The sequence below is a fragment of the Rhinolophus sinicus genome, chromosome 4 (genome assembly GCF_057876585.1).
Source record: "Rhinolophus sinicus isolate RSI-liver-muscle chromosome 4, RSI-T2T, whole genome shotgun sequence".
Lineage (NCBI taxonomy): Eukaryota > Metazoa > Chordata > Mammalia > Chiroptera > Rhinolophidae > Rhinolophus > Rhinolophus sinicus.
Window position 1 is genome coordinate 47,885,636 of NC_142504.1, and position 12,513 is coordinate 47,898,148.

Consider the following 12,513-nt stretch of genomic DNA (forward strand, 5'->3'; position numbering starts at 1 on the left):
GTTCAAAATTCAGGGCCTTAAAATGTCTGCTTTGGCAATTTTATTCAGTTTTATGTTTGTTTTGGGGGAGAGGGGGCACTGACTTTTACATGCTGTCATGACTGAAAGGTGATTAAATTAAGATTTATGATTTAAATATTTATTCTTTATTTAGGTAACATTGCAACAATAGTTTTATAAGTCATTATTGTAGGTACACTAGAGTGTTTTTGTTTTTTAAAAGGATATATACTCAAGTTTGGAAGATACTGTAGGCTTTTGAGAATTCACAAGGCAACATAAATTTTCTCCACCTTGAAACTAAATGCCATTTCTGATCAAACATACCTTAATAGACAGAATCATATATCATGTCTGAATACTGTAAAGTGAAGAAATTCATTATGAATTTATCTTCTCAAAGGACATTAGTTTTCAGTTTATTAATTTTTCCATGAAAAAAAATACTAAGTAGAGGCAGATTCTTCAATAAAAGAGTGGATATGATGAAGTGTTTATTCAAAATGAAATTGTCTATAACCTTTAAGCAAAAATCATATTTGCATATAGTCTTTCCAGGAAAACATTTGAAAAGTCAGTTAATGTTGAAGTTTTGTCAGGGGATGGATGTAATAGAGTTGATTAAAGGTCTTGATTTTTCACTCATTTGTTTCCTATAAGAGGTTTTTATATTCCTAGCACATTGACTTTTGGCTTTTACATATGATATACTTTGGCCCATGGAATATGAGAAGACATGCTACATTCTATATTTGAGCAGACTTTTAGGTAGTTTTATAACTTGCCTCAGCCTCTTATACTTCTGTCTTTATGCCAACAATATGCCCCAGTTTTTTTGTTTTGTTTTGTTTTGTTTTTGTCATAAGGCTGAATATCTCCACAGCCTGTGCTAATAGAACCATCTCTCTGTTAACCTTGTAAGGGGCAGCTCCTTCAACTTGGACTTCAGAATGAGAATACAAGCATAGCTGCAGTCAGGTCCAGTGCCTGGAGCAGGACCTTAGCCAACCAGCAACCATTATGTGGTGTGGGTTAGAAGTATATGTTTGTGGATAAGACACTGAGAATTTGACTTGCTTCTGCAACAAATGCTGATTAAATACAGACATAAAAATGGGCCTCTTCAACAAAAGCACTGCATTATCAAGATTATTATTTTTATGTCACCATAGCAGGAAAAGAAAGCCTCTGGATGGGTTTCCTTCACATTTAGAGGAGTGTTTGGTGTTTGTTATGAGACTTCAAATGTATGTTCTGTGGCTTAGGGAGATTCTCAGAAGGGCTGAACCTGAGGTTTAAAACTCAAGTAATGTTAGGAAAGACAAGCTTTGTGGATAAAGATGTCTTTAGCAGACAACCCAGGCAGCGGCTTCAAATACAATCCCGAAATTGAAGGTACTAGGGTAGATGTTCCAAATGAGGGTGTTGATTTTCAATCAAGGTGCACCTTGAGTGGGGAAACACCATGAAGTAGGTTCAGAATGAACAGCAGATAGAATTTATTTTTTTTAAAGATCAGGAAGACCAACTAGTACTAGATTAAAAGAGAATAAAACCTACTGAACTTAAAACTTTAATATAACATCGCTCCATTAGACTTAAAAAAATCATACCTCAAGTGATGGTAATGTTTCCGTAGTATTTTATTCAACAGAGGTCATTACTTATCTTCAGACAGAATTGTTCTGAAACTATCAAGGACTTAAAAGGTTCACAGAGAGATGGTTCTGTTAGCACAGGCTGTGGAGATGTTCAGCCTTATGACAAAAACAAAACAAAACAAAACGTATGCTCTTAGCTGGTCTGGAAAAGTGAAAAGAACTTATAAAAGGAGGACTCTTACACAGAATCCAATTCAAAACAGAGGAAAAAAGGAAAGAAAGAGAATGACTGATATTCCTATTTCCCATTTCTCTCTATGCGTGAAGGAGCTCACATCTCTTTGCATAGTAGTAGACTAAGGTGCAATGAAATCAGAGCCTTGTGATCTATTTGATCTTGATTTGCAGGAGGCGTTGAAACACTCAATCCATCTGATTGTCACTGCTATCTTAGTGACTGATTAACTAAGAGGTATTTCCTGATTTCTGCAAAGCCCTAAAAGAAAACTAATGTGGGAGGGCCACAGGGAAACCCTCCGTGAGTGAAAAGACCTTCATTATTAGAATCTTTATATTCTGAAGTGGGATCTGACACTGACATTGATAATATCCATAGAAATCAATTAAGTAACAGATTTTAGAAATCATCTCTTTCTCCATTTCCCAAGGTAATAATATTAGCAATGACTCATCTGAAAACACTAAGTACCTATTGCCTGAAAAATTATAACAATTGGATTTCAGAAAGAGATTTCAATTTTAAATAAAATGTCTACATCACCAGAGTCTGATATCTCTTGTTAAGTCTTGCCTCATTTTTTTTTTTTTTCAAGTACTGGGTTTTATGATTTCTTGCAAAGTCACTCTGGAATAGTCTTTGTAGAAGTGAATAGAATTTTACTGCATAAAGAGACCTTAGAATTCACCTGATGTGCCCTCTCCCTCACCATAATTCTGGAGATGAGAAAATGGAGCCCCAAGAACCTGAGTCTCTCACAGTTAGGCAGAGTGGGTACTGGGTCTGGATCCCAAGTCTCTTGCACTCCAAGGCTTTCACACTCCCCCAAGCCACCATAAATTAGTTTAGGATCAAAACATTTAATCCTTTAACTCATCCAGAATCTTTTTAGTAATGTTACACAGTCCAACTATTACGTTGTTTTCTCTTTTATATTCATTAAGACACAGTTTGGGAAAAGAGTGGGACTCACTACTGACTCTTTGTGGCAGTAAGAGAAAAACATTTTTAACAGTGAAGTTTGAGATTTGAATGTTCAGTATTTCTAATTCAATGCTGTCAGTGACACTGACTTCTACTATTTAGCACATATGAATCATGTTATAGTTTCAAAATAGTTTTCTATCAATAGTAACTTCTTAGCATGAATCAGGCTAGTTTTATTATTTCCTCCTCCCCACAACAGCTTTCCTGGTCACATCCTATTTGGTGAATGTAATTAGTTGTCCAGATGTTTAACTGTCTGAACTCCTAAAGTCTGCCTGCTGCCAGACAAAGCTTTGGATTCAGGGTAGGGACAGTTTTACCTCCGGGGTTTCTGGGTGCCAAGAACAAAGTTGGAGATGGGCAATGGACGGATTTGGGAAAATGTAGAAGGACAATCTGCCTTCATTGATGACAACTAAAGAGTTTACAGGTGTTCTAGCTCATCCCTAATTCCAAGTCTGGGGAGACCCTGCTTCATTCTAGGAATCTGCTATAGTGTAGGGCAGGATAAAGGGGGGAAGAAGAGCTATTGGCAGGGTTCAGTGTATCCCCAACTGACCCCTCACCTCAAGCAGAAATCATGGGATCACTTTCTATCAGGAATACACCAACACTGCTGTTCCCAGTTGCTTTGACAAGAGGGGACACTTTGAGCGATTCTGAGCATGAACCCAAAGGCAATTTCAAACCTGGAATAAGAATAAGGCTCTCCTTGGGCGTGACTCAAATAGAAAAGCCTTTGAATCACAATATTTGCATCTGAGTCACTCGCCAGTCTTTTCTTCATTCTATAAAGGCACTTTAAACAGGCCTCTAACTAGGCCTTTTGATTCTCAGCCTTTCCCCTGAGCAAACTTCCATTTCAACCACCCCATAGGAACCGTAAGATCTCTTTCAGACATTGGTTTTAAAGAAAGACCACTCATACAAGTAGTTTTGGGGAGACTTGAGGGTTTGGGAGAATCACTAGGACTGACTGTCAGTTTGTGCTGTAAAGCTATCTCTGCGCCTGGGACACATGGCTTGCCAGATGGCCCCATAAATATGATTGCTCTCACTTTTTCTCTTCCTCCTTTCATGTTAAAACTCTTCTGATTTACCAGAAACTTCAGAGGAGTGAAGACACATGAAACCTGACGGGAGTTCTGACCTTCCGTTGCCACCAATGCACTGAAGATGCATCATCACGAATTATATTTTTAGAGACTTGCAAGTGTTATATTGGGCACGCTCATATTTAGGTCATACTCTCCACCTCCCCCAAGTCCCTCTGATTTTTTGAAGACCTTCTGAGCCTCTACAACTACACTTGCAAGAAATTCTTAGTCACCTAAACTTACATGTCTCATTCTACTGTTTAATTCTGTCCTCTTGATTTCCAAAGTCCTGCCTAATGGACCTTGAACTATGTATGTCTAAATTTCATACTTATAGGAAAAGCTGAATGTAAGATTCCAACACTAACCCTTTTAAATTTTTTCCCAGTTTCAGCCTCTTCATTATCTTGGGTGTCCCATATTCCTCTTTCCACTCTCTTCCTCTGTCCCCCTGTACAATCTCAAATCTTCAGGTTATTAAATGAGGGGCATGGATGGTCTTCATCACTTAGGGTATAACGTTTCTTCCATTTACGTGCAGTTTATGTATCCGCATACCTTTTGGAGCTTTCCTTTTCACCTCCAAACCCCCACCTCCCCAAACTGAACCATTCTAAACTTCCTTAGCCATTCCTGGTAGTTTCATACATCACCTGGTATCTAACATCTCTCACTGCTCTAGTAAGAAGGTGGGCAGGTTGGGCATCATGGCAAGATGGTGTCAAGGAGCTTACATATGTTTTTGCATTATAATAAAATGTGCAATTTAGTGGAGAGTTAGGGGTCAAATTCTGATAGAATCCTCTTTCTGCTTGGAGAATTCAGTGGTCATGTTTCAGAATGGTTTGTTACCAAAATCTGCTGCTGCAAGGAAGGTTTCTGGCTCCATTGTTCTGAGTGGGGGTTACACATTTCTTTTTATCTGAATCAGAAGGAACCAAGAAAGTGACTAATGGAAATAAAGAAAAGGAGTTTGAAAGGCAGGGACTGTTAACAGCAACAGAAATACTGGAAAAGGAAAACATTAAGCTAAGAAACAGCACAAAGTGCAGGTATGAAACAGCAATGCCACATGAAAATGTAAGCAATTGTGTATGGACAATTCAGGCGAAAAGACTCTGAAAACAAATCTGGTTGCTGGAGCTTTGGCTGCTGGGCAGGGGGAGATATCTGAAAAATAAAAACTATCACCTGCTGTCTTCCTCATTGTAGTTTTAGCATCCAGCATAGTGCATATTTGTGTACGAAATATAACACTGGCCAAACTACCCAATGTTTTCAGATAAACTATACGTTTCTGTGACACTGTCACTTCCATGCCCCACAGGCCCCATCTATGGCAGGATTCATGGGAAGAATGATCTGACTTAAAGGAATGCAGGGGGCATCGACCAGCACAGTTTATCTGGCTACATGGGGGGTGGAAAACGAGAAGAGAAAACCAGCTCAGTTGAGCAGCTATGAGACCACCTTTGAAGTACGTCTTTTATATTATTGCCTGCCAGCTCCTTCCCAACTTCTTTCTCCACCTCGTCGACCCGAAGCAACGGAGGAGTCAGCCAGGGGGAGTTCTGTTGTAACTGGGAAGTCTCTTGAGGGCAGTAGTCTCCTCTCCCTTGGCGTTTCTCGCCTGCACCTGCCGCGCTGCCCCTCGAGCCTCTGCAAAGATGCAGAGGTCGAAGCACGTTGTTGTGCGGTGCTGAAATGCTCCCAGATTCCGCCTCGCGCTCCTGGTCCCTAACACCAGCTGGGATCCTGGGATCACCTCTAGGATCCCCGTGGGTGTTCCCGTACCTTCCTTAGATTTTCCTCTTCCCCAGCTGCAGGCCCGCTCCTCCCGCCCACGCCCGGCACCCGAGGGGCGTCCCAGGCTCTACGTGGTCCTCCAAGCCCCGGGGCACCCGGCGGCGCGGGCCGGGCGGGGAGGGGCGGGGGAGGGGCGGAAGGCGGGAAGCCGAGTCGGGGGCGCGGGAGCTCACGCGTCATGTTGCCCCGCGCGGGATTTGTCGCTTTCAGCTGCAGCCGCTGCAGCGGCGGCGGGAAGAAGGGTGGAGGGTGGTGAGAAGTGCTGGCACCCCGGCCGGGAGGGGGGGCCGCCAGGCTGTGCCGGGAGAGCCGGAGGGGTGCTCGGCGCTGCCCCGCCCTCCTTCCGGGAGCGAGGATGCAGACTCCGAAACTGGCGCTGCTGGGCTGAGGCGGAGGCAGGGGAGTTGCAGCGCGCCGCTCGGTGAGTGTGTCTCCTGAGCGCAGAGAGGCGGGGGAGGCGGAGGACGAGGACGAGGAGGGGGAGGGGAGGGGGAGGAGGAGGAGGAGAAGGGGGAGAATGCCCGGAGCCGCCGCTGCCGCCGCCGCCGCCGCGATGCTCCCGGCTCAGGAGGCTGCGAAGCTGTATCACACCAACTATGTGCGGAACTCTCGGGCCATCGGCGTGCTGTGGGCCATCTTCACCATCTGCTTTGCCATCGTCAACGTGGTGTGCTTCATCCAGCCCTACTGGATCGGCGACGGCGTGGACACCCCGCAAGCCGGCTATTTCGGGCTCTTCCACTACTGCATCGGCAACGGTTTCTCCCGGGAGCTGACCTGCAGGGGCAGCTTCACGGACTTCTCCACGCTGCCCTCGGGCGCCTTCAAAGCCGCCTCCTTCTTCATCGGCCTCTCTATGATGCTCATCATCGCCTGCATCGTTTGCTTTACCCTCTTCTTCTTCTGCAACACGGCGACCGTGTACAAGATCTGTGCCTGGATGCAGCTCACCTCCGGTGAGTGCGCGCTCACCTCCGCGGAGGCGGGGGGACCCTGGGGCGCCTGAGCCGGAGGGGCGGGAGTGGGAGTGACCGGGCAGTGAGCGCCGCTGGGAGCCCAGCAACTTAATCCGCTCAGGCTTGGGGGTGTGGGTGGCGGGAGCCCTGGGAGGCCGGAATCCCCGCGCTTCGCCAGCCCCACCACAAGCCTCCTGTCCTGGGGATTTCGAGAACCTCGCAAGTGCGGGGACGCCACCCAGAGGGACCCGCGGGAGGCAGGGCGGTTGCTGGGCCGAGTCCGCTCAGAACCAAAGATTAGGAGAACCTGCCGCTTAAGGCTCGTGCTGAGGCGCTAAAGAGGGACGGACACAGCGAGGCGAAAAGCTAATTTGGAGAGGTTGTGGTTGAAGGAGAGTCAGCCTGCTCTGTCCGTCTCTGGGACTGTTTCTGTCTTTGGTTCATGAGGGTGTGTGTGTGGGGGGTGGTGGGGGGGGTGGGGGGGGTGGTGCTGGTGGCTGGAATGGAATTGTTTCTGTGCGTCCCGGGCAGTTATAAAAATGTTATCATGCATTCGGAAATTAATAAATCCTAATTGTTTTGGGTTACACCCTTTTAGGAAGAATGTAGCTTAGAATGTTCCTTAGCAATCCCCTGTCAAGTCTTCAGTTTGTTTCCATTCCATCTTTAAACAGAGAGAGGTCTTGAGGGAATCAAGGTCTCGTTTTTTTGGGGGGAAGTGGCTTTAGGGAGATAGGCAGAGAGGAAAACCTGTTTTATTAGTATCTCTGATCACTCTTTGTTTGTTGGTCATACATTGTTGCTAGTTGGAGAATATGAAAGTATTTGTTTCTGAATATCAAACTTTTAACCTAGAAAGGATGGGGGTGCATTTCGCGGTGGCTTTGGCGAGTGGTGAAACAAAACTGACTCCTTTCTCTACCTGCGGTGAAGCCGTGTCCCTCTCTACTAGCCAGTTTGGGTGCCCTGCCTTCTAAAGGCAGCCTCCATCCTCTGACACTTGACACTCTTGTACCAGCATTGTCTCTGTCCTTTTGATTTGATGGATGGTCTGGTGTGGAGAAATAGAGGATGTCTCAGGCAGCCAAATTTTCTCATTTGTGTTTTGTTTTATTTGATTGTGTTCATACTTCAAAGATGTTAAACCTTCAAGATTTTGTAGTTACTCCTATGGTTGGGAAGGTTTTCTGGGGAGTAGGGATTTGATCACCGCGTTTACCAGAGTGTCTTAAGTTGCTGGGCAAGAGAGATGAGGTTCATGATTTTATATGACTAGTTTGATATAACAGAAGCTTGTGGGAAACTAAACTAGTATAGAAGTACTTGCCTTGTATTAAGTGTGTCTCAGCTCATTTTGATTTGCCATGAGCTGTGAACGTGCCCTATGTGAAAGGCAAGAAAAGAGCAGCAGCAGAGGCCCCCAGCCCCCACATACCATTATTCTGGAATGTAAGAGTTCTTTGCTTTTCCTTCTGTCCTTCCACTCCCAACTTCTTGAAGAACCCTCCACCACACACACTGTATGTTTTAATATATAATGTAAATGCTTATGGCCATTTCAAGGGCAGACTAACTTTGAGATTTGGAATAAATTCACGTATGAAGTTGCTCTTGATGCTTAACTCTGATTTGACTTTGAAGACATTGAGGATGCAGGTGTTTTAGGAAAAGAACTGACCCTACACACCTAATTTTAATTTTTCTAAGTTAAATGACCTATTTAGACTGTTGATTTAAATTAGATTGTTTTTCAAAGGTCTGAAAGTAATTTGCAGGTGACTTATCAATAATTCAATTCTAAATGTTTTATTTTTATGAGATTTTTGTACTTTATACCCCAGTTTTTTCTTTTAAAAGGAAAGATTTGAGAAAAATTACGAGCTTTGAAGTTAATGCAAACTGCAACTATTACAATGATTTTTTTTTTACCTTCCTCTACCTGGAATGAGTACACAAAAATCATTTATTCTGGGGTAGTGAAATATGATGTCATGTTTTCAGAAATTTGACATAAATGTACTACCCTGTTTCCTGTATGTCAATGTAAAAATGATAGCCTCATACTGAAGAAGATATAAGGACATTTACTTCATTTTTGCAGCAGTACAGATCCTTAAGTTCTAGGCATACTTTTTGAAAGCCTTTATTTATAATTTATTTGGTATTTTATTTCTAGATAAACCATAGAAAGACATAAGTTTATTCATGAAGAATATTAATTAAAGAAGAATGGATTATGATGACAGGGCAATTAAGAATCAGTCAGCTATATTCACAGATTTTTAAGGAATGGGATGTAGACGATATTTCTGAAGAATGTCACATTTAATATGGTTTTTGGGGTTTTTAAGTCTCATGACGCTAACAAGAAATTTAACATAATGTAAGTTACTTTCAAAGTTTAGTTTCTAACCTTGAGACTATTCTTTAATGTTAAGACCTCTCATACTTTTAACTGTACCAAGGCTAATCTCAAATGTAATGTGCTACCAAGAAAGATGAGACTTAATGTGACATTTGCTTGTTAGAGGCTGTTTAAGCCTTATTGAAGGTCAAATGATTAACTTGTATATTTAGTTATCTAAGCATTTTAATATAGTAATGTCATTAATTAGAGCCAGGTAGAATATAAAATTCCATATGAAATGATATACTAAAATGATGAGGCAGGAAACTCTTATGGCACTACAACATCAAAAATTATTCTTTTTGTGATTCTGAACAATGAACTAAAAAAGGTACTTAGTTTATTGGACCTGAAAATGATGTTGCTCTTCTATCTAGATATGTAAAGCACATATAATTAATGGTGCTATTATGAACACCTGCCCTAACTCTCCCCTCTAAATCATTATTAACCTCAGTGGAGTGAAACTACAGAATTAGGAGCTAATATGTCACACTACTGTTGGCTGTAATCCTATACTTAAGGACTATTCCTGATAGAAAGACTGAAGACATAAAAAAATACATAAAATAAATAATAAATTAGAGATACAAAATTTCCAAATCTACAGAGAGACAGCTTTTTGAGAAGAGAGATTTTTCTTCTTTCTCTATTATTTCTCTAACACTGGAAGAAAAGAGGTAGATGTGTAATTGGTCAGGCAGGGTAATAAAGCCCAGATTAAAAAAAAAAATCCAGATGGGAAGGGAATTTTGTCTTTCTGGGAACTTGATTCTCTGCTTCCCGGGTTTTGTTCCTTAAACAGTATTTCAGAATGTTTCCAAGTCTCCAGAGGTGTTTATTTGTTTTACTGATTATAAGCTATATCTTGAATTGTTTCCAGAAGCCCTAGCGTTAACCATTATAGACCAAAGAAATCTTTTATTTTTTTTAGTAAGCTAATGCATTAAGGCAGAAATTAACATTTTTGTTTTTAGACATCTACCATGGGCTTCTTGGTTGAAGGCAGCAGACGAGGAGGTCCTCTCTTTGATGTGTGAAGAAGGGCTCCTGATACAGGTTGGATTTCCTTATTCAGGAGGGTTAAGGATAGGAGAAGGGGTTTCATTCCCCAGATCCTTTATCTCTTGTTATTCTAAGTGCACCAACAAGAAGGGCCACCAAGATGGCAAGGCTCTGTGGCAGAGGTTAAGGACTGAATTGCTTAGTCACTTTCCTTGGCCTCCTAGCCTTAGTTTTCCCCAGCTCCTTTTAGCCAGCTTGCTTTTTTAAACTTTATAACTTTGTCATTTAGGTGAGATGAGAATCACCAGAGGTAATCATTGCATTTCTTAGCCTGAAAGACTAGCCTTTGTAATGTTATACCATCCTCTCTTGTGGCATCTTGCTCTTGTTTAATGTACCTTATTAGCATTTGAGATGACAAGTTTTATGTGTTTATTTGTTTAATATCTGTCTTTTCCAGTACACTGAAAGTTCCATAAAGTCATGTCTGTTTTTCTTCATATAGCATAGAGGTCAAGATCATGGACACTGGAGTAAAAAGATGTGGGTTTGAACCCTGACTCTGATACTCACTGACTGTGTGACCTGGGGAATTAATCTCTCTCTACTTCAGTTGCTCACCTGCAAAGTGGGCATGTTATTGTCTTTACCTCAGGAGATTGGTACAAGGATTAAATGAGCTAATGTATATACTGATAACAGTACCTGGCACATAGTAAACAAGCACTATTTGAGAGTTAGGTTTGGTAACTGTTCTTGTATTGTTATCATTATTGCTATACCCTGGCACACAGTAGTATGTCTGGCACATAGTAGGTATTCAATAAATTTTTGTTGAGTTAATGAATTTAAAAAATGAATTATTAATGGGGCAAATGAAAGGAGAAAGAAGTGATTTAAAATTTCCCACATGCCATATTGAGAAGTGAATACAATATACTTTGAAAGCTGTTGTGCTCATCTTTCTCATTGGTTTATGGCATTGGCAGTAATCACACAAGAGGAACTCTTCCAAAATTCTTTGATGACAATGGTTGTAACTTGACAGCCTAATTCATGATGATCTTATTTTCATATCGAGGCTTTCTCTGATGCATAGGTAATGATCTTCATTACAATACTGGGATGGAATCAATTGTACAGAGAGTGCCAAAAAAATGTATATACATTTTAAGAAAGGAAAACTGTATTAAAATTGTAATATTCAATATATACTGATAACAAAAGGTGAATACAAGTCACATTTGACTTGTGCAATTACAAGAGGTGCTCAAAGTGGTTACCATCAGCGTCCAGACACTTGTGATTATGGCAAAGTACTGCTTGAGAAATGTTGGCCAAAAGTGTCCACTTGTATACCTTTTTTTTGCACCCCCAGTATCTTAGAATTCAGCATATTTTCCCTTACCTTTTAGTTTCTCGTGAAAAAAGTCACATTATTAAAGATGGAGGTTTTATGTAAGAATCAAAAGATCAGGCTTTTTTTCATAAGCGCGGGGATCCATTTTCAGGTTGGATTTCCTTATGCCCTTTCAGGAGCAATCTGGACAGATGAAGATGTGACTTCTAGGTTTCCCATTTCTCCTTTCTGGGCATCGTGAAGATGTGCTTTCCTTTGACCTACCAGAGAGCCTGCCGTACCTGCTCAGATGGGTGGCCCTGTGTGTGCAGAACTCTGATGTGGGTGCCCTGAAAAGGGGACAAGGTTGCAATTCACTCAGGTGCACACTCAGCATTTGGGACCATTAACAGTTCTGACCATTTGGCTGGTGTTGAGCAGTATGAGGAAGCAAGGTCTTGCCTCAAAGAGCTGCTAATCTCTCCTGAGTTCAGTTATGGAATGACCATAGATGGGTTTTTCCTCTGCCAGAGCATTTCAGATACTCCCCCAGATGCAGAGGAATGAAGTGTACCCCCAGTAAGAGCATTTTCATTTTCTAACAACATATTCTAATTATGAGAATTTTTTATTTACCAAGCCAAATTTATAAGGAAGTGATTTGAAATGAGAATTTAGAAACTGGATGTGTTTTTTTTTTTTTTTTTTTTTTTTTTTTTAATTTTATGTAGTGTGACAAGGAATGTGACAATTGAAGAGAAGTTGGAAAAATATTAATGTGAATGTCAAAACAAATAATTTTTATAACAGTGAGATTTTAAGTGAATATCTGTGAAAAATAACATGCCCCATATAACCCATAAGATATATTGTTAGGTGATTTTTTTTTTCTTAGTTGCAAGGCTGCACGTTTAACAGCTTTTATCCACTGTAAAAATGTTAACAGGTGTTTATATACTTCTATAAGTATAAATACATCCATACATACCTATCTAACCAGAACGTGGTATCAGATACTTAACATGAAAACAATTATTTAGTGATTAGTCTTATGTTTGGTATGAGGCTATGACCCAG

At 41.3% G+C, this 12,513-nt stretch overlaps 1 protein-coding gene across 5 annotated transcripts in view; it reads left to right on the forward strand.

Moving 5' to 3' along the window:
* The first annotated feature begins 6,024 nt into the window (after positions 1-6,024).
* LHFPL3 (LHFPL tetraspan subfamily member 3) overlaps positions 6,025-12,513 on the forward strand; it is a 547,865-nt gene continuing 541,376 nt past the window's right edge. For 2 of the 5 annotated variants that reach the window (XM_074340617.2, XM_074340616.2), the window contains exon 1: positions 6,035-6,685. In XM_074340617.2, the coding sequence (XP_074196718.1) occupies positions 6,247-6,685 (439 nt within the window). In that variant the 5' untranslated portion in view covers positions 6,035-6,246. Of the gene's footprint in view, positions 6,686-12,513 lie in introns of all 5 variants that reach the window. The other 3 variants (XM_088797798.1, XM_074340619.2, XM_074340618.2) reach the window with 3 other exon arrangements.